General features: G+C 35.0%; 2 protein-coding genes across 3 annotated transcripts; both read left to right on the plus strand.

Moving 5' to 3' along the window:
* The first annotated feature begins 5,309 nt into the window (after positions 1 to 5,309).
* On the plus strand, positions 5,310 to 11,166 carry LOC108989748. 2 transcript variants are annotated; one of them, XM_018963470.2, is made up of 15 exons: positions 5,310 to 5,679; positions 6,786 to 6,955; positions 7,065 to 7,176; positions 7,306 to 7,452; positions 7,967 to 8,071; positions 9,053 to 9,136; positions 9,225 to 9,340; positions 9,473 to 9,574; positions 9,663 to 9,776; positions 9,860 to 9,916; positions 10,022 to 10,088; positions 10,198 to 10,251; positions 10,356 to 10,430; positions 10,536 to 10,571; positions 10,734 to 11,166. In XM_018963470.2, the coding sequence occupies exons 2-15, from the start codon at positions 6,936 to 6,938 to the stop codon at positions 10,845 to 10,847; spliced, it is 1,203 nt and encodes a 400-aa protein (XP_018819015.2). In that variant the 5' UTR covers positions 5,310 to 5,679; positions 6,786 to 6,935; the 3' UTR covers positions 10,848 to 11,166. The 2 variants fall into 2 exon arrangements, with proteins under 2 accessions (XP_018819015.2, XP_018819016.2); XM_018963471.2 differs by lacking the exon at positions 6,786 to 6,955 and having other exon boundaries at positions 5,311 to 5,679.
* A 10,954-nt stretch (positions 11,167 to 22,120) lies between these two features.
* Positions 22,121 to 22,920, plus strand: LOC108989718 (probable E3 ubiquitin-protein ligase XERICO). The gene has a single exon (XM_018963438.2). It carries the CDS (start codon positions 22,274 to 22,276, stop codon positions 22,691 to 22,693), a length of 420 nt encoding a protein of 139 aa, XP_018818983.1. The 5' UTR covers positions 22,121 to 22,273; the 3' UTR covers positions 22,694 to 22,920.
* The last annotated feature ends 420 nt before the right edge of the window (positions 22,921 to 23,340 follow it).

The raw sequence follows: 23,340 nt of genomic DNA on the forward strand, positions 1-23,340 counted from the left end.
AACATATGTTTTAGCCATCACGTTCGAATGTAACTCATCTTACATTGGAATGCTTATTCTAGAGGAAATTAGCATGCGAACGTAAAAACTGAAATGTTCGCACGTATAAGTTTAACGCTCGAACGTGATATTTTATGTTCGAACGTGTTCTTGAAATAATTTAGATTACAGTACATAATATGCATCATAGTATTAAGTTACTCAAGTTTTTTTTTCTTTCTTTCAGGATATGGCTTATCTTCTGATGACTAGGAAAAGGGGGAGGGAAGGAACAATCCTGGGCACATCTCGAATCGGGGCTCAAACAATGATGTCCGAACAAGAAGTCATGATCAACCAGTTTCACGAACTCATATGAGAGAAAAGAGCGTTCGAGAAGTGTTTGCTACGAGAGGTTGGATGAATATATGCACATTACGAGGTAGCCTATACCTTTCAATGGTTCGAGAGTTTTATATGGGGATGTGCTTCATGTTTTAGGATGCATCCTCTCACATCGTGACAGTACATGGTATTCAGTTTGAGGTCTCAGCAGATGTCATCACCGAGCTTCTGAGGATCCATTGCGTAGTTGAGATATCTACTACAGGAGATGCTCAGCCTAGGGACGGATCCCGAGTAGATGCAGACGTAGGCACTTTTGTATCATTTACTGGCCCAGTTGACCGGTCGGGGGCTGAGGATACTGATGAGGAGGATGGCGGTTGAGATGAGGATTTTTACATCCTCACTGGGAGTGACTGAGAGTGGATCGATAGGAAGAACTCATTTAACTAGGTACAGCTCCTTCCTTTTTTTCACATGTTGCCTCTTATTGTTGAAACAAATGTGGATCATGTGGCACATAAAGCCACATTTAGCAAGACTCGCGCACAGGTCCTTATACGAGTGGCACGTGGAGAGCCTATCGATTTGTCACTTCGTATTTTTCAGAGGATCCGTTATGAGACGAGCGTCGTCTCCACGAACAACCTCTCATATGGAGTCCTCATTACCAAGCTATTACTGGCCTAGAGTGTGCAACCCAAGGTGGAGGAGTGGATGACAGACTAGCTGAGCCCCATCGACATGACCACACACCGTCAAAGCATTGGACAGGGGAGGGGGCATGCTTGACGTCGGCCTAGCCCTATTCCAGATCTTGTTCCTCTGACCTAGTTTGGGCTCGGTGTTGCTCCCCATATTGGGAGTAATAGTTAGCTGTCGATGGGTACATCTATGGAAGATGCGCGGCTTGCTTGGGTTGATGCGATGGTCTTAGATAGTACTGCACACATCGACCAAAATATCGCGTCAGTAGAACATAGTGTTGGAGATTTTGTCATCGATGTTCTCCATTGAATATATATCCTAAATGCAAAGGTCAATGCATTGACTGATGATTTTAATAAATATGTAACCAACTTATTATGAGTATTTTTTACTTTTATCGTGTTGTTTATAAAATTCAGGAATATTTTGTACTTTATTTTTATCATATGTAATGAATAATATTATTTAATATATCTACTATTTTTGAATTTCAATTATCAATCGTTTTTAATGTTAGCTTATACAACTTTAATATTAAATCACTGCAACTCAATTCTCAATATTTTTTAATTTGAAATATCCAACTTTAATATTAAATCAATTAACGTTCGCACGTGAATTAATAACGTTCGAACGTTGGCGCAAAAAATTTTTCCGTTCTCACGTAAATAGCCTTCATGTTTGAATGTGTAGGGCACGTTCTAACGTGAATATGTATATATTCGAACGTAATGCAATTTCTCAACTACCTTCAGGGACGGTTTCCACAAACTGTCACAGAAAATTCTTTTATGTGAAGGTTTGGGCACTATCACAATTTCCAAACCTTCACAAAAACTAATTTATGTTGTAGTGTTTGCTATTTGTTGGTAGTATTTAATACTATTTCTAGCCATTTACATGTAACTTGGGAAATGTAGGATTTTGGTATGGTTTAACTTGGAGAATGTAATCAGATTGTATGGTTTAACTTGGAGAATGTAATCAGATTTTGTTTATGGTGTAACGGGGCAATTATCTGACTTTTTATGGTATAGTGTAACTTGGATAATAGAATAAGATTTTATATGGTATAACTTGGGCAATTAGCGTGTATTTTTTTTCTTCTTTTAGACTGATTGAGTTTCTAAGTTTCTTTCATTTTTGAGTTGCAAAATCAGATAAGGGGTGCAAGACCAAGAAGAGTGAATGCTCTTTAGATGAATGAATAAAGGGTAATTGTCTTCTCTATCATCTTTTGTTACCTTTGAAAGAAAATATTAAGAAGATAACTTAAGAGCTTGAAAATGTTACGTAGAACAGATTGCGACAGTTGAAAGGACTATCCAAGTAATTAAAAAACACCAACGTATTAGTACATATAGAGTTTAATTCAACAAATATGTCAAACATTACATCAAAATTCAACCAATAATGAAGTGATACATTTAAACTTTCCCATAATCACTGCGCATGCAATGCATAATTTTCTTAATGTCTTCAATTTTCAGAACTTCCATCTCTCTTATTGCATATATCTGCCATGACCGATATACATAGTTCAATAACATAATATATAACAAGTAAAACCTTATATCAACTGCTATCAAATTTCATCGTTGAATACAAATTTCTTCATAAATGAACAAGCGACTATTACAAATAAGTAATCCGCGAGTATATATAACTTATCCAAGACGGAATCATCAAGTTCACGGTGGCAGTGACGTTTACTTGTTCATGACGACATCAGCTTCCTCACGCTAGCGGTAGCATCTTCTTCACGTACGTTGGTGGCAGCAGCTTCACGTACTAGAGAACTACTGGAGAAAAGAAATAAAATAATCACTATAGCGGCAGAAAGACACACCTACTGTTGAGATTTGAATGGTGGCAGACGAAAATCGCTACGGCGGCATTCGAAGATTCACGACGCAACTTGAGTTTTCCTTTTATGTACAATAGAGTGGGTGGATTGTATTTTAAAATCATTTTATGTTTTATAAAAAAAATAAAAAATGTTTGCGTAGTAAGGTATGCACACTCTATTCATCATTTTAATTTTCATCATCCTCTCATCATCCTGTGATGTGGTATCAGGTGATTAGAAATTATTTATTATATTTTACTTATAAATCTATCATCTAATACCACATCATGAGATAATGAAAAAATTATAAGAGTTAAGATGATAAATAGATTTTTTTTAAGAATAATGTAGATATAGTATTTTCATGCACTCCCTTTAAAGACGGAAGCTACACCGACTCCACCACCTGAGCCTTAAGGTGTTGGTGTTTGTACTTTGTAGGCCTAACACCAAATTAAACGCGTCCATTAAGTAAATGCATTCATTTCTTGGTACTCATAATCTTCCCACAACCACATTAATCACATTACACATTTTCCTCACCTTCAACACAACCTCCACCCACTTCTGCAGTTTTCCCAACTCTATATAAGCTTTTTACTGTGTTTGACTATAGTTAATCTAAATGATTTGTGAATAATAATAAAATATTTTATAAATAATAATAAAACAATCTAAAAAAATCTGAAAATAATATATTTCTAAACATGCCTTTAAAAGCCACCGTGTGGAAGCAGCAACAAAGAAATTTAGACCCAGCCCACAGGACCAGGGTGGCGGCGGCGGCTTCTCTTTAATTGGTTGGGGGTTCCTACCTTTGCAATAGCTGAAAAACCAAACCTAATTAGTGAGGAGTCTTTGAAATTAATTAGGCATGTTGTGTGGTTCGGTCAAAGCTCACCACTTTTGCCTTTGTACGTGCGTACCGTCCATACCGGCATCGATCGTGGACGCCTTCCCACTCGTATCCAACTAGCCAATACTTCTTTCATTTTCATTTATAATCAGTTATATTGGGTCCTACCAGAAAGAAACAAAGTTTGACTAGCAATATTGGGTCTTAATATTGCGAGAAAAAAAAAATCTTGATATTATTTTCATTAAGATATGAAAAATATTAATTGGATTTAAAAAAAAATTATATAAAAAAATTTACTTACCCACTTATCAGTTATTAATATACTTTAAAATTTGATATTCAAAAGAAATTGACCAAATGAATGTAGTAGGTAAAATTATAAATAAAATTAAAAGTGGTCGAGAGATATAGAACTCATCTAATCAAATATTTTACATACATACTTTGATTAATTTTAATAATTTTTTTTTCGAAAAATTGAGTTGTTTCCACTCTCTATCTCAGACGCGTAGGGACTCTTCGTTCAGAGAATTCAAACCTCCATTGCCCATGCTTAATCCACCACAAACACCATTTTATTTATTTATTTTAAAAAAATATTTGCGATTGTATAATGATTCAATTAACTAAAAAGCATAATGATTAAGATCGTGGCTCATGCCTTCAAAAAAAAGATCGTGGCTCATGGGTCAAGCACGTCATCCAACTTAGATATACTTTTTAATTTTTCTTTTTATAAATATGGAAGTTGCATTACATTTATTTTCTTTTTTATTTTTCTAAGCAAATTCACTCTATAAAGTTAAAAAGAGTGACAAATGGAGTTGGAGAATAAATAAAGAGATTAGGATGTCACCCCAAAGAAGATGAACCATTGTTATTTATTGGTATCATTATTACTTGGCCGGCTTTGTGTCTTCTTCCTTCATTCATTCACATATAGTTTCAATAATATCCTCTATATTTCATTCCATAATACCATCATTTCCATATTTAAATACGTCACTTGATTGGTATGGTTTTAGTGCTTTTTTTAACCATTCCTTTTATAATTCTGACTTAAATGAGACGCTTTTATAAAACTTTAAGATTTAAATCAAGAAAATTTTATATATTTAATGATCGGATAATATCACATTAATTAATTTTTTTTTAAGCCTTTCATTCTTGAATTAGTCCACATATAATTTTTAAATGGGATATGCTTATGTTTAAAAAAAATTAAATTATAATATTATCATTTTTAAATGATATGTTTTCTCTCTTTTACTCTATTTCATTAATGAGACTGCACACACAGTCTCTCACTCAGGACTGTAAATAAAATTTCTCTTCATTAACTCCCATTTCTCTCTCTCTCAAAAAACAACCAATTATATCCTCTCTTTTTTTCCCTTATAAATGATAATTATAAATTGTTTATTTATTTTTAATTTTAGCGATAAAATCAGGGGTGGACTTAAAAAAAAAAAAAAAAAAAAAAAATTATGGTAAGTGGTATATTTATTATCGAAGATTCGAAGTGTTCCTACACATTTGTCTTTCAATCTGATAAATTCCAAACCAAAATATAAGGAGGCCTAAAACAACTCTACCAACCAAAACTCCTCAGCCATATAGAATTCTCCAAAACCTCTCTCCTCTCTCTTTCTCTTTCCTCTGTTTCCTTCCTCCCGCTCTTAAATATCACAGGGATCTCATTCTGCCATAGCTAGTCATTCCCTTTCTTTCTTATCAATCTTTTGGCCGGTGAATTTCTCGTTTATTCGTTAGCCTTTTTTACACGGGTTTTTCTCTTCATACGTTTAACAAAGTACAGGGGATCACGAAGTTAGTGATGTCGATTACACATTAAGTGATTTTCTCGTGAGCCTCGGCTGTACAGACCGTTTCTCTTAAACGGATCATTCTTCGGTTAATATATAGGGTTGTGCTCCAGGTTCGCTTTATTAGCCTTCTATATATTTTTTCTTGTAAATTTTCTTTTCGGCTTGGTTACTCAGTTTTAATATAGTTTAATGTTCTGGGAATTTGCTTCAATCGTTTGATACCCGGTAAAACAGCCCAAGAAAGAAAAAAACACCTCCACTTATAGCTGAAGCAAATTCGAGTCCGACTGCTTTGATTTTGGTTCCAAGTTTACAGTTTTTCTTTTGGTTTAATAATTTCCGTGTGTTTTCTCTGTATTCTAAGGGAGGCTGTCAGTAAGTGTTCTTTAAATTATGACGGAACTGACTAAATATTGAAAATTTTTATTGTGGCTGCCTGGGATTTTAGATTTTATTAATTGGTTTTAAATTTTATGTTGTAATTGGTCTCGTGTGATCGGTCTCTATTTCTTAAGTTGCTGTCCTGCTCCATTGAACAAACAATGTTAATAAATGTGAAGCCAATAATAGTATATTCATTCCCGATTACTTTTGGAATTATTTGCTTTTAATTCCTGAGCTAACTTTGTGCTGAAGTTTTTCAGGGAAACCCAGCGTCTCCTGCTGTCTTTCTCTTTTATTAAGGCTGTGTTTGTGTCGGCTGAACGTATTTTCTGGGAAAACATATTCATCTCTTGACCTGTTTAACAAGGGGAACAAGAGAGGTCAACGGAAAAGGACTAGTGGGTCAATGGGAAAATCATGTGTCTTCCACGGTCCACCCTTTTGTTTCACGCATTCTTCTTCACCCAAGCAAAAGAGAATAGACAGAGAGTTTTTTGTTGAAAGAATTTTATCACTGCAAATAATCTTGAAAGATTTGATGTTTTCTCACCTTTCATGCTCTCTCAATTCATTCAATTTGCATTTACAGCGAATCTTCAGCTGAAAAAACTTTATTATTGCGAATAATTTTAAAAATTATTAGATTGATTTTCTATTTTTCTTGAGTGCGGCTCTCTCTCTCTCTCTCATATATATTCTTAAATGCTACATAAATCATGCTTACTTGAAATTTTATTGTAGCTGTTAGTTTGTTCTCTCTCTCATAGAATGCTAATCTTGATTCATTTAGTGGAGCATTTAAACTTATGGTTCTAAAATGTTATTCCTCCAGGCATTGGTTTCCTTCCATGAGGGTCTCTGGTACTTTCATGGAGGATTGGAATCTCTAAACTTGTTAGATAATACATATGAGCTCCCCCCACTTTCTACATTGAAGCCTATTTTTGGTGAATATACAGCCAGAAGATTGTAAATATATAATATGGGAATCCTTACCCGCAGGTTCAGTAATTCTGATGTTATATATTGGCAGAAAGAGATTTTTGCAAAATCTTGCTGTGACAGTTTCACGTTTTATAGCAAATATAACATTTTGATCTTCTGGCTGCAGTGCTGTTAGCAGAAAACCAAATGAGACCATGAGGCTTATTGTTACTACGTTTGTTGGAGTGGTTTTTGGCTTTTTTATAGGAGTATCATTTCCAACGTTGTCATTAACTAAGGTACACAGACTTTCAATTATTTTTCTTCTTTTCTCTGTGGTACGCATGGTATTGCTTCTTTGGGCTTTTTTTTTTGTTTTTTTTTTTAGCTAGATGATGGAATATTTTTCACTTTTCTAATCTTTTCAGGTGAATCTTCCATCCCGCCTTTTTCCTACCATTGACATCTCATACATTAAGTATAAAGAATCAGGCATTCAAAATGCTTGGTCATCTGTGAATAATAATAATGATAGCAGATCAACTCAAGCTCAAAAGTTGAATGATACATCAAAGGTAAATCTCCTTTCTTTAGCTAGCATAATTAGAAATATATTTTGTTTCAGATTTACATGTCATACTCTGATGATATCTTCAAAGATACATTTTGGAACCAAATCTGTATGTGCATTTAAGATACTGTTTTGGTTGGTGCAATCTGAGTTTCTTTGAAGAACTTTAAAAGTTGCCTGTTGGCTGTGAACATAATGACACCTTTCTAACCCTACTGCTGAGAGGAGTATACTATCTTCATTTTATTTGAAGCAAATATGCCTATCTTTTCTTCTCTGTTGATATCGTTTTACTATTTATTAGAGTAATGAAGTAGGTGAAATTAATGATCTAGGTGCAGGCAATTAAGTGAAGATAGTGGGCATTATAAGATGGGGAAGATAGGGGGATATTTATGTTATTATGTGTTCTCATATTGACGAGGGAGCACATACAAGCATCTTCTGCTTAAAGTAAATTTTGTATGGAAGTTAGGCCTTCATACTTATTTCCTGCTTCACTTGTGATTCTGTTGCAGATATGGGTTCCATCTAATCCTAGAGGTGCAGAAAGACTACCTCCAGGTATTGTTGAAGCTGAGTCGGACTTCTACCCACGAAGATTGTGGGGTAAGCCCAGTGAGGTGTGTATCCTTCTGCAACAAAGTGTGGCATGTGGTCTTAACATTTCTAGAGTTTCTGCAAGTTTTTTTTTTTTTTTTCATTTTTTCTGATGGAAATGGATGTAACAAACCCAATACTATAGATCAGGAAAATAAAGTGAGGCCTCCAAACAACTTAGACAATTGAACAAAGTTTTTCCATAGATCATAATTCCTGAGCTTCCACTCTCATTAAAGTAATAACTAACTAAGAACTCCACTCCCTACAATTATGGGCCTAGTTCTTTTAATTCAAATTGGTAACTAATCCAGCCCGTGAAAAGCGTTGCCCAAGCCTGGAATAATTCAACCCGAGTACTGGTGTCTGTCTACTTTCTTCCCAGATTTCTGAATGTTTGATTTCTTCTTTTCAGTGGACAGTCCACGTCGTTTTACCAGCTGCCTTCCATCCTTTGATGAACCCTACTCGAGCTCACCTTTTTCCCCTTTTTTCTCTATCACCATCCTTTGATGAACCCTAGCAACACCCATGGCCCAAGCACCAGGAGCCCGCCCCAATGGATAATGATTCAGCTTAAGAATTTCAGATTGTCATTAGTTAGAACTAAATTCTTTAGTGCTGACCGATTATATATGGAATTGTAGAAAACATTTCATTTTGTTGTTTTACTTCTTCTAAAGCAATTGCTAATTTTGTGAATTTGGATAATGAAGTAGAGAAGTTGTTAGGCATGCAAGAGAGTGATATTAATGATTCTTGGACTAGGGCGATTAGAAACAAGCTAGGGTTTCCTTCTACAAAGGTTGTAATGCATACATTCATCCATATAGACGCACATGTTAATGAACTGAATGGTAATGTCTCAAGACTGAATACACATTTATTTAAGTCCAGTATCTAGTCTACGAGTTGACTATATTCCTTTTGATAAAACTGAACAATGGAATTTTAAATAACCTTTTGATATAAACCATGATGTTTGATCAAGTTGGCATTTGCAGGACTTAACCAGCAAACCACAGTACCTTGTAACCTTCACTGTAGGTTATGAACAGAGGAAGAATATTGATGCAGCGGTGAAAAAGGTCTCTCTCTCTCTCTCTCTCTCTCTCTCTGTGTGAGATTTTCTTTGCTTCTTTCTAATATGTGCGACTAAATATATTGTTCTCACAGTTTTCAGAGAACTTTACAATCCTTCTATTTCATTACGATGGCCGAACAACCGAATGGGATGAGTTTGAGTGGTCAAAGCGTGCTATTCATGTGAGCATTCATAAACAAACTAAATGGTAAGGAACTATTATCAATTGTATGCAGTATTTATGTGCTTGCATCCTGCTTTCCCGGTAATCTTACACATACTTGTAGGTGGTTCCTTCAAATTATGCTTATAAGTTTTACCTCTGGAAAATTTTTGCAAGGTGGTACGCCAAACGCTTTCTGCATCCTGACATTGTGGCTCCATACGACTACATATTTATCTGGGATGAAGACCTGGGAGTGGAGCATTTTAATGCGGAAGAGTGAGTGTTCTGGTTGACATAGCTGTTTCATTATAAGAGTGTTTTTTCAGTCTACTCAACAGTTTTTGTCTTTCTTAATTATTTTTAGATACATAAAACTAGTGAGGAAGCATGGCTTGGAGATTTCACAGCCTGGTTTGGATCCTAGCAGAGGATTAACATGGAAAATGACAAAGAGAAGAGGTGACCGTGAAGTTCACAAGTAAGAATATTAGGCCCATGTGTCAAAATTTTGTTACTTAACAATCTTATGGGAAATAATATTTATATTGTTATTTCTACCAGACAAACAGATGAGAAACCTGGCTGGTGCACCGACCCACGTATGCCTCCCTGTGCAGCGTATGAACTCATTTAAGTCATGTAATTTGCTATGGTACTTGGCCCTGCTCAATTTGATGGTGGAATTTAACAAAAACCTCCCTGTTTGTCTTTCAATAAATGCAGGTTTGTTGAAATCATGGCTCCGGTATTTTCGCGAGATGCATGGCGCTGTGTGTGGCATATGATCCAGGTATCCAATGTTATTCTACTTTTGTTCTTTTCAGAAATTGTTGGTCCTTGATTGTTTTCTATGGCCTATTAGTGCTATATTAAAGTTAGCGTTGCTTTGGGAATTGCAGAATGACTTGGTCCATGGGTGGGGTCTTGACTTTGCTCTTAGAAAATGTGTAGACGTGAGTTGCTTGCCTCCATTCTTTGCTTCACCCCCCTTTTACTCTTTAATAATTAACATGCACAGATGCAATACTTTATTATAATATATGTTTCTTGAAAACAGCCTGCCCATGAGAAGATTGGAGTTGTAGATTCACAATGGATTGTTCATCAAACTGTTCCCTCACTTGGTAACCAGGTAAAAGGAAAATCATTGGCTACTGTTTATATTCTCAATTATTATAAAGAAATTAAGAATTCTGAATGAGAAACTACTTTTGTCATTTCATTTTCCTTTTGGTAGGGAGAAGCATATAATGGGAAGCCACCATGGCAAGGGGTATGCAGAGCCTTTTCTCACTATAATACGTTGTCCCCCCCACCCCCGCGCCGGGTTTAATCCTCTCTCTCTCACACACACTCACAGAGGCGTGCATCTTGCTGCTTGATACAACTTGTTTATGAAATGGTGCTGATATGTGTTTAAATTAACTGGTGCCAGGTAAGGGAGAGGTGTAGGAAGGAGTGGACAATGTTCCAAAGTCGGATGACAAAAGCGGAACATACATATTTTAAGGACATGGGAATAGACCCTTCCAATTCGACAGTTCATTAGGGGACAGCAACATGATATAATGATCGTTCGCTACCAGCACCACCTGCCATGAGGTTACTAATTGCATTGCTTTGTAAAATGCATTATCATAGATTGAAACCATTATTTATTTTGACACTTGGTTAAGCACAATCGTGGAAAGCCATACAAAATTTTAGTGCTGACTAGAGTTATAGTATGGAGGGCATCTCTCTCTCTCTCTCTCTCTCTTTCTTTTTTTTTTTTTTAAAAAATCCAAGTAAAGATAATATGGAGGGCATCTAGGATTGTATGCAACTATATTACTTAAATAATGCGAGATGAAATATTTTTTGATTGATTTTCAATAACAACTAGGAATATTTCTACAAAGAACAAGGTGTTTGGGAATGGGGTGTGTCGTGTCCCTGAAGATAAGGCAGGCTTGTGGACGGACATAAGACATTCATCCTTTCACTTCACGTGGCTCTTGAGACTAAATAGGACGAGGGTTTGTCGCTTAGGGCCATCCTTGCTAGCAGCCTCTTTCAGTGTGGAATTGAATTCGAGAAACTGCTAGTGGATTCTAAATGAAATGCGACTAATCAACCTATATTTTTGTCATGAACCAAGACAACGAGGACCAGGATAGATTAGTCTATAGTCCTGGAAGGCTACTTACTCTTTATATGTGATCATGGCCATTCAAAGTCTGCATCTTACAATGACAACTTATGCCGTTGTGATTTCATGGTAATCTTTTTTTTACATATCTATTATTTTTTTGTGATAGCCCAGCAATAGGGCTGGGCTCCGACTCCGATGGAGTCGGAGTGCTCGTTTCCGACCTCTGACTCCGACAAGAGTCGGAGCCAAATTAGAGCTCCGACTCCGAACTGGAGTCGGAGTCCGACTCCGATCGGAGGTCGGAGCTCCGACCTCCTATAGGAGCTCCGACATAAGATCGGAGCTCGACGTGCGCTCGACGTGCGCTCGAGGTTCGCTCGACTTCCGCTCGACTTTCGCTCGAGCGAACCTCTCTGGAAGAGGTTCGCTCGACTTCCGCTCGACCTGTCGCTCGAGCAGAACTCTTCCAGAGAGGTTCGCTCGACTTCCGCTCGACATGTCGCTCGAGCCAATGTTCAATACAACGTGTGCTCGACTTGCGCTCGACACCTCGTTCGAGCGAAAGTGTACATTAAAAAAAATTTCGGAGTCGGAATCGGAGCTTCTTGGAGCTCCGACTCCGACTCCGACTCCGAATAGATATTCGGAGCTACTCCGAATTCCGATGACTCCGACGAAGTCGGAGTCGGAGTCGGAGCGGAAGTCGGACGGAGTCGAAATTTTCGGAATTTTGCACACCCCTACCCAGCAATAATTTCTGCCTGATTATAGTTTCAAGAGAAATGATATTTACAGTCTTGGAATGTGTAGTCTTCACATACTCCTTTTAAAAAAATAAGTAAATATGAAGACTCGCATAAAAAAATTATTTTTTCAATTGTGGCCCCGGTTTTTTTCGAATAAAGTTGAAACTATGGGAACATAGAATTTTTTTTAAATACAAAAAATACTTTTTATAAAGTTACCAAACAAACTATTTGTTTACTCTAAAAGGTTTTTTTAGACTGTTACAAGTATTTCTAACCTTCCAAACTCAAAACCAGCTAGGTGCTCCGAGCTTTGCTAAAATTGGCAAAAGCACGAGGTGCCTCGCTTCTACTTGTTAGGAACAACTTGACACCTCACATCAAACTAGGAATCGAGAAAGCGGTTTATTTAAAAATAAAATTGTCTCAATTGATAGTATTTGCTAAGTTAAAAATATAAGTAATCATTATTTTATTCTAAATTTTGTCTTCCCAATCATATTTTCTATGTGACACGTTGTAAAGAGAAGTGATACAGACACTAATGGATTTCAAGTGCTCTTAGAAAATGACTTTGCTCGACTTTACTATTAAATTTAGTAGTGACCTAGCCAAAATTTGGCTAAAATTTGAAAAAGAAATTCAGGTAACTAGTCACTTTTTAACAAAATTAAATAACAAACTCTTCAAATCTATCACTATTCTATTAAACTTTTCAAATCTTCTCACGTTTATTAAAAAAAAAAAAAGTGTTTTTTGTTTTCAATTTGAGTTATAGTAATATTTGGCCAGCACGCGGGCAAGAAAATTTTTTGTGTCAAAACACTGTAAATTTATTAAGTCTATTATAGTGAGTTTTTATACAACCTGGTCAAACTTTAGCCAAAATATAATTTTATTGAATCCACTATTAATGCTCTTAAATATATCATATCAACTTGTGTAAATGAAGATAATAAGATCTAACGTAAGAGCATTAGTAGTTCCAAAGTTAAATTTTGACCAAATTATAGTTAAGTTGCTTAAAAACTTCTTACACTAGACTTAACAAATGTACAGTAAATTTAGCCTTTCCCTTTTTAACTGGCCAAATTTGACCAGCCCAAACGGCTGGTCAAATAATTTTCCTTGCATAAAAAATTTCTGATTTTGCTTATAATAATAAACCATGTCACAACAATTGACTGATTTTGCTTCTAACAAATAGATCACTATATTTTAAAACGATTTTATGCGGAACCTTGTTAGTTATCTCGAAAACAAGAGTGGGTGTCTTTTCCAAAATGGGGTTCACTAATTAGCCTTTTTTTAAATTTAAAAAAATAAAAAATAAAAAATTCTTGGAACTCTTTCAAGTGGATCCTTCTATATAAAATATTTCCTCTATATTGCATTCCTGATCAATTCATCTAATAATTAATAATTAGGAGATGTTATGTTTTATAGTGGAAGAATATAATCGTTGTAAGAATATATCAGTTGGAAGAATATGATTGTTATAAAAAAAAAAACCGTTAGAAAATTATCTCGGTTGGAATAATATGATCGTTAGAAAATTAATGTATATTTTTTTAATAATGAATAAATATTCAAATTACAGTTAGAGTTAAAATAAATGAAATTGTCAAAATCAATATTTTAATAGAATAGTGATAGATTTAAAAAATTTATTATTTGGTGTTGTTGAAAAGTGACTATCTAAATTTATAAAAGTGAATTTTCTAATCAAACTTTGGCTAGACCACTACTAATGCTGAAGAGTAACATTTCTGATCATTGAAGGAGACCGGTGTTGTGTTGTAAACTATTACTACTTACTAGTATTAGTATACTACATGGAAATCTATTTTATAACTTAAAATGCATAAGAGAACCCCCACACAAGCTATACTTGTTCCTCATGTTTTTTGGAGTATGGAATGTCACGGGTCCGAAGCGAAGGAGCAGATAAAGCAGAGATAGGTCTTCAATCCATATTTTTTATTTAAGAACTGTTTCACCATGCTTGTATAATTTATATTATTATTTTCAACTCTATAACAAAAGATTCGAAGTATTTAAAATATTTATTGGAATCCTCTTTCTAGTGTATTCATTTTAGCTTAAATTACTTTCGATGAATTGCAAATATAGGTCGGCAAATTAGCTAGTTTGGATCTCAAATCCATCTCAACTCATATCATCTAATAATTATTATAATTTTTCTAAATTTTAATACAAAATATAATAAACAATTCAATTTTTTCAAATTCTAAAATAATAATAATAAAAAAAATTAATATTTTAATAATATTTTATTCAACTTTTAACTTTCATTTCAACTTAACTCAATTCAGTTCAACATTCAAACGCAGTCTTAATGTAAAAAATTGTGGTTGATTTACACTGACTAGGTTGATCTCATTAAGTATTACGAATTTATAATCTTTATATTTTTTATTTCAAATGCAACGTAAATTCTGCCCAACATATCTACAACTCAATTGGACTAAGTTTTATCATAAAAACATGTGGACATATTATTGGTAGACTACCTTCAACCTATGAATAGACATTGAAAATAAATTAAGTCAATTGTTCGTAGGATTGTTAAAGAAGAGTCTATTGAATCATTTGAGGATGATATATGAGGAGAATAATTGATGAGATTGACATTATGCTATATTGATAATGTTCTTATTTTTGTTTATCTGCCTGTTTTCTGTTCATTAATGTGTTTGTTGATGATTTCAGAACAACATGTAAAGTTTCTTGAAGGTATTTTGGTGTGTCTATACATTTAACTTGTTTAGTTATATTTTGGTGGTTTGTTAAATTAGACTAAATTACTTGTATTAGTTAGAAGTTTTGTGACAAAATTGTTAGATGGGGAGATTGTTAATATAAAAATACCTTGTTGGCATGCTCTTATGATAAAACTTAGTCCAATTGAGTTGTGTATATGTTAGGTAGAGTCTAGGTTGCAATTGGAACAAAAACTGAAAAATTTACAAATTCGCAAGACTTGATTTCATCAACCTAGTCAAAGTAAATTAGCCATAAAATTTAATCCCCACATATATATATATATATATATATATATATTTGAATTAATCTTGGTGGTGCTGGAAAGATTACTCAATTATCTACAAATTCAAGTTTCATAAGGAGTTTCAAATTCCAACATTTACTTGGTCAAAACAGCTTGAGAATATCACAACGCAAAAATTGAATAGAAAGTTCGCTGGACATTTGGCTCGAGTGAAAATCTCAAGAAACACAATTTTGCTTAGGTTTTGACTCTGACCTACACAAACCATAGTGGTATATATAGATTAGTATGCATACTTCTACGATGTGGATAGAGGGACCAAAGCTGCCATTTTCATTGTATTTCATAGAGAAAACTCTCAATTATCTCCTGATAAAAAGATCTCCAACATTTTTTGCTCGTGTTCGAGTGTTCTTGAGTCCATTGGTGTATACATATCCATTGACTAGAAGAATTTTTAGAATGTGCTAAAATCGAATTGGTACAGACATGCTAGTGGTATGGACTTACTATGGTGCAGATATCGGGTGAGAGACTCATGTTTTATCAAGGCAGATTTAATTATGTCAAGGATTTTGTAAGTATTTCTAAATTGATTGTAATGAACTTAATTTATATAGTAGATTTTAGATGGTGATTTAAACCCGGAGTAATTTTAGATCTTGAAGACATTCTTTTAATGAGTTTTCATTTTATTACCAAAATTAGTACTGATTTTCTCTTGTTATTTGATTGATTGATTTAGGGGTGTAAGTTTAAACCGGTCCAGACCGGACCGGTTTTACCGGTTTTGAACCGGTCTGGTTCGGGACCGGTTCTTAAAATGTGAAAACTGGCTGATTCCGATCCGATTCTGGTTTTAGGATTTTTTGGACCGGACCAGTTGATAAAAAAAATATATAAAAAATAATATTTGTATTATTGTATATATAAGTTTTATACAAAATATTATATATATATATATATATTAATATATATATAAGTTTTATATATTATGTATAATTATAAATTTTTATGTGAAATTTTTATATATAATTATATATATTCATATATGAAATAATTTCTTATTATAATATATAAATTATTACATAAAATGTTAATACTAAATCACTAAAAGTTTATAACTAATACTAATATTAAATATATAGTTTATAACTAATACTAATATATAACTTATAATAAAAGTATAAAACAATATTTTTTAAATCAGTTTTTTTTTTTAATAAACAAATTTTTAATGACAAATTGTGAAACTTACATTAAAAAAAAATCAAAAAATCAGACTGGACCGGACCGGAAACCGGTAAAACCGGAAGTACCGGTTTAGGAGGATAACCGGTGCGTAATCGGTTTTGAAAAATACAGAACCGGTACATACCGGTTCAGTCTTAGATTTTGTCCAAAACCAGACCGGACCGGACCGGTTACACCCCTAAATTGATTGATAATGTAAATGGTCCAATAAAATTTGAAAAACACCTATTCACTCTCCTGTATGTATATTTGGGGTCTCTACCACTGATTTTTCAATAAATATATATATATATATATATAATATTGAATTAACTCAATGATGTAATCATTCTTAAAATTAAAGTAACAGTGAATAATCTGAATATTTAAAATGGTACAAAATTCTAATGATAATTGTTATTTTCTAATCAAACAACACATAAGTAAGTTAAAATTATTTTAATAAAAATATATCAAAAGTTTATAAATGAAATAATGAACTCCAACCAATTTTTTAAATTTCGTTCTAGTGATCATTCGGGTTTAAGCATTGAAACAAAATAATTTAGCATTGATGCATTCCAATGTGCGAATATATGAAACAATTGGCAATTTATAAAATGAGTAAACATTAATGAAAACATTAAAAAAATAGAGATATTAGTGTCAAAAGATATTATTTAAAAAAATTATAAACTTGAATTGAGACACTAAAAATAAAGAGTAAAAATAAAAGAGCAGAGAAATTATTAAAAATAATGATATTTAAACAAGAGAGAGAATAAGGGTACATATTTAAAATTATAAACAATTACAATCATATAGATCATTTTTAAATTTTAGAATTAATTAAATACTATCTAGATTTAAAATTTATAAAAAATTCATCCAAGTGCTAAAAAGGATTACAAAATTATCATTAAAACAGTTGGAAATGGAATAGGATCCAAAATGGCCGGAATTGATCGGAATAATTGGAATGTACTGAAATTTGGAACGAGAATATATAGTAACGGGTATTACACCGAAATAGAAAATTCCAAACAAAATGACAGGAACTAAACGAAATTGAAAAGGACTTCAACTCTATCTGTACTTCAAAAGAAATTACACTCAATTCGCGATAACAAAAATAAATAAATAAATAAACCTGTTAAGGATAAGATAGTTGTAGAAGATAAAGATAAAGATGAAGACGTAGGAAACTAGAATTTCAATTTTAGTAGACTTAGTTATCTAGTTGTAATCTAGTTTTTGAATTTCCTCTTATCGGTTTGTTATGATTCCTATTGTCATCACATTTGTATTTCTCTATTAATAAGACAGTCCACACAACTGAAAAGAGTAGTGGATATTTTCCTCAACATGGTATCAAGAGCCTAACACTAACGTCAATTATGGCAGATTCAACTTCACTAGTTTCCCAGACTCACGTCTCTTCTCCGTTTGTTCACCCACCCATGTTTACAAACACCTTCCCTACACCCACTACATCCCTTCCAAACTTTACACCCATTAAGCTTACGAGAGACAATTACCTGCTATGGAAAGTGTAGATTGTCCCCTATCTCAAAGGTTAGCACCTATTTTCCTTTGTTGATGGATCCTCTGTTTGTCCTTCCCCCATGATCACTACTGCTACCAACCAAACCGTGCCTAACCCTGCTTTTATGCAATGGATTATGCAAGACCAATTAATTCTTTCAGCTCTAAATTCATCTCTCTCCGAAACTGTCCTTGCCCACGTTATCAAATGCCAAACTTCTCATCAAGTTTGGTCGACACTGGAAAGAATGTTTACCTCCGCATTCCATGCTAGATCCATGAATCTTCATTATCAATTAGCTACACTCAAGAAAGGTGATTCCTCCATCTCAGACTATTTTCATAAATTTACTACCATTGCTGATACATTAGCCGCTGCTGATCAACCAGTCAATGAATTTGAGCTGGTCTCATTTTTGCTTGCGAGTCTAGGATCGGAATACGATTCCTTTGTTACCTCCGTGACAACCAGGGTCGACCCACTTTCTTTGGAGGATCTATATGGGCATCTGATAGCTCATGAAATTCGGCTAGAACATCACCAATCACCCAATGACCTTACTCTGGGCGGTGCGAATTTTGCATCTTGTTCGTATGGGTCTCGTGGTAGACGCAGCTCTGGGCGTGCCACTGGTTTCAATACTGGTGCCCGTGGTTATGGTCGCTTTAATCGTGACAAGGGTCATGGTCGAAGCTCTAATTCATCCGAGTCTCGACCTGTTTGTCAAGTATGTAACAAACCAGAACACACTGCTTTACGTTGTTATCATCGCTATGATGAATCTTACGAACGTGATCCATCCTCTATGCAAGCATATTACACTGGTTCGTCTTCAGCAAATGATTTGAACTGGTATCCAGACACGGGTGCTACTCATCATTTGACCTCAGATCTTTCCAATCTCAATATTACTACTGAAGCATATACTGGCCCAGATACAATCCGCGTTGGAAATGGCAATGGTTTGAACATTACACATCTCGGCACTGCTAAACTATCTACTCCTACACTTTCATTTTTACTTCACAATGTACTTCATGTGCCACAAATTACCAAGAATTTAATTTCTGTTAAAAAATTCACTGTCCAATAAAACTTCTCCTCCATCTGCACTTATTGGTGAACGAGTCTCGCTTCTTCAATGGCATTCTCAGATGGGTCATCCAGCTTTTAAAATTGTTCGTCATGTTTTGTCGAAATTTTCTTTACTAGTAGTCACGTCTAAGTCTAGTCTATCATGTTCTGCATGTTTAAGTTCTAAAAGTCGTCAGTTACCATTTCTTGAGCAATTCTTCTACGTACAGTCACTGGGCTCAAGCAGTGGGGAGTCGTTGACGCCACATCAGCCAAAAAAAAAAGACATAAAGACAAAATGCGTGAAATAAGAAAGAACAAGCAATTTCGTCTAGCTTTCTTCTTCGTGTTCGATCATCTGTAACCTATCGACTCCCATTTTTATCAAGACCCTCTATGAACATGATTGCTAAAACTTTGTCTTCGTCACCTCTGTAATCCATACTCTGTAGAAGGGTAATCAACTCCAGAAAAATATTTACAACAAAAAAGTGCAGCAACATCTTCAACTAAGGTCTTTGAATAAAATTTTCCTTTATCAGAAAGTTGTAGGCCCAAGAAGCCAATTTGTTGAACTACCTCGTTAATGGCTGAATTGTTTTTGGAGTCCATTAAACCCAAAGATTTGACATCATTTTCCCTCTTTCATCTGAGTAACAGGATTTTGAGATTTCCCTAGTTTTGACAACCGAATGTCGACTTCCACCGTATCCATCATCACGAACCCTACTGCTCGGCACCAACCCGTGGTTGCCACCGAGAAGAAGACTACTAGAATCGAGTTGCTCGCCGTCAACGATGCGGTCGCGCCCGAAACGAGTCTCAAGGGTGCCGCCGGAGGTGACGGCTTGGCCGCTGGAAACGGAAACGCCCTGAGCCACCACTCACTTCGCAGGGAGAGATCGTCAAGGGACTTGGAGCTGCAGGTGAAAGCATCCCTGGGAAATGACAACAGTGCATCGCTTCGCCACGCTTGCAAGGTGCTCCCTCATAGGCCGGAGCAACATTGTTGGGTCACTGTTTTCAGGGTCTTCAGCAAGTAGAATTTCATCCTACTTCTTGTTCTCACTGGGATGTGCCGTCTTCGACGGAGGCACTTCGCGGGTATGGACTCGCCGTCTTCGACAGTACTGTAATCGTGGAAGGATCGAGAGAGGGACTTCTAGTCTGAGTGGAAGGGAATGGGGAAGAAAATATTGAGGAGGGAAGAGTGGAATCGAAACGGTGTGTATCGATTAAATTTCTCCACATCAGCAGCCGCTTATGCGGCGTTTACACCGGGCGACTGAAAGTATAATTTCTCTTTCTTGAGTCATGTACTCGTGCCTCGGCACCACTTGAATTAATCTATAGTGATGTTTGGGGCCCGTCTCCTAATCTTTCTCATAATAGTTTCCGATATTATGTTACCTTTCTAGACTCATATAGTTGGTACACGTGGTTCTATCCCATAACTTGCAAAAGTGATATCATTACTATTTTTCGCAAATTTCAGACTCATGTAGAGCGACGATTTAATTGTAAAATTAAATCTGTTCAGTCTGACTGGGGTGGTGAATTTCGTTCATTATCCACATTATTGGCCTCTCTTAGCATTTCTCAACGCAAATCTTGTCCTCACACTCATCAACAAAATAGTGCTATTGAACATAAACAACGTCATATTGACCCTTAGATTTAGATTTTTTTTAAATTAAGAGCTTTCAGGTGATTTTCGTTTGAGCACTTTCATTAGATTATGCAAATGCAAATCTAATAGAGGATTTGGCTCTCAAAATGTGTTGCATTGGATTATGCAAATAAAAAAATGATGACTTTTTGCTATAGTAAATTAGTTTTTTGGGTCATATTTGATAGTCACTATAGCATGATTAAAGGGAATAAAAAATATTTTCTTCCTTGCAATCTCTCTCTCTTTCCTCGATTTTGGCTTCTACTGAACTTTTTTTTATTTTTTTTTCATTTCCTCCCACATGTTCTTCCTCTCCAACATCACTTGTGTTTCCTTGTCCTTCCTTTTTTTTCCTGTTGCATTAATTGCAATAGTAATTGTTAAACCTAATTTTTTTCCTATAGCATTAAGAGTATTAATTGTTGTATACTTAACAATTGTATTAATTTTTCAATTAATGTATGTATCATGAATGGTTATATACTCTAAGTCTCATATTATATAACATTAATATTTCCATGTAGTTCTTAATTTAGAAAAAAACTAATAGAACAAAAATAAAATTGAAAATAAAGATTATTAAATTTATAATATTTTATTATTATTTTGACTAATAAATAGATAATTTAATATGTAAATAAATTTTGAATGAAATAGTCAAATCTAAAATCATATCATATTATGTAAATTTTACATTTATATTTACATAATACAATGTTAATACTCTCAAAACTTTCACGAAAATCCAATATTGGCATGTCACGGGTCGAATATATATAGTATAGAAACGTGACGTGCCATGTGAAAAAGAAAATTAAAATCGGAAAAATTATATAAAATGAAAAAGAATAAAAACACATAAAGAAAGAAAGAAAGAATCTCAGAGTGACTATGAATGTCGATCACAAAGATTGGAAAAGGAATTCCCCCAACTTTGACCCAAAACTTCTAAAAAAATCATACACATATATAACAGGAAAAAGAAAAAAAAGACGCTTACGCGGCCTCCTCCTGGAATCAAGAAACTTCCAAGTTCCAGCCCCAACTGAGAGAACTCGCGCACACTTGCCACCTGCCAAAAGGTTCAGTGTCACCACCTCCTTCAACTGCCAATAGGCACCATCCACCCACAAAATTCCGCGTGCACGTGGCAACCCCAAATTCACCGGGCCCTTTTGCTCCACTGAAAATGCCAGCGCAACAAATTTTGCTGACTCGTCCTAATCAAATCGTCCTTCATCACTATCATTCACAAACCGTACACGTGTTACCACGTGTAAATAATGATCCCACCATGGTTGGCTCCCTCTAACCAGGGTTAAGACGTTAGTGGTTAGAAATTGTGCTTGTAAGTATATATTTATTTCCCTTTATTTATTTATTTATGAGCAAGCCGGGGAGTGTCGGGCTACGTTTGTTTCTTCTGTTTTTGCTCAACTCTTTTAGGAGTGGTGGTCTTCTTGTGCTGTATTTTTGCAGTTCCGAGGGCATTCCTTAATTCTTGAATTTGTGGGTGGTGTTTGGAAGGAAATCAAGAAGATGGGGCTGTCAAACTTCCCGAGTGCAGCCGAGGGAGTACTTCCTGTGCTGGTAATGAACACAGTTCTTTCGGTGACCCTTTTGAAGAACATGGTGAGATCTGTGCTCCAAGTTGTGGGTGCTTCTGGGAATCCACCAAATGTAGAAGAAGACGACCCAGATGGCTGCCCGGAGACCGAGAATAGTGCAAGGGAGAGAAGAATTTCAATAACAAGGTTCAAGTCTCTGCGCCACAGCAAGAGCAGTGGCAGCAGCAGGTGGTTTCCAATAATGGAGTGTTGTGTGTGTCTGTGTAGGTTTGAGGCAGAACAGGAGGTGAGTGAGTTGTCTTGCCAGCATTTCTTTCACAAAAGTTGTTTAGAGAAGTGGTTTGATAACTACAACCATAATACCTGCCCTCTTTGTCGCTCTATGGACTAGATTTATACAACGTTTTAATGGTCTGTTGGAGGTTTGTTTTGTATAAAATACACGTCCTTGTACTTTTCTCTGTTGCCTTTTTTCTTCTGTTTTTTACCTATGTGTTCTGTTCTATTTTTTTTCTTCTTTCAAATAAAAAATAGACACAGCTCTGTGAATATCTTGTCTTGCTTTCTGTATAGAAATAAAGAATGATAGGGTTGAACTATATTGCTCACTTCTCTGTATTTTTTGAGATTCGAGTTCCATGATTTCGTGCCCTTTCAATGCAATGTGGCTCGTGTGTCCAAATTGAGTAATTGGGTCAAATAAACTCAAATATTCATTGTCAATGAAAAAGAAAAAAAAAAATGAGGTTCTAGTTTTAATGATTTCGTGGCTCTTCAATTCATCGAGTATTTGAAGGCAAAACGTGGCAGAAGCCATTAGTGAATGAAGTATCCATCACAGAAGATTCGAGGCATGGTTAGAAATTGAATGGTAGCTCAACTAAAGAACACAAAATGCTACACCCTAGATGTTGGTTTCATAGAGAACCCAAAAATCACCACTAATCTAAGGAGGACTGATTTAAATCACTTATCATCTGCTAACTTACTGTCCCTTAACTCAAGGGTATAATGCCTATAGAGTAATTAATGCCCCAG

The sequence above is a fragment of the Juglans regia genome, chromosome 13 (genome assembly GCF_001411555.2).
Source record: "Juglans regia cultivar Chandler chromosome 13, Walnut 2.0, whole genome shotgun sequence".
Taxonomy (NCBI): Eukaryota; Viridiplantae; Streptophyta; class Magnoliopsida; order Fagales; family Juglandaceae; genus Juglans; species Juglans regia.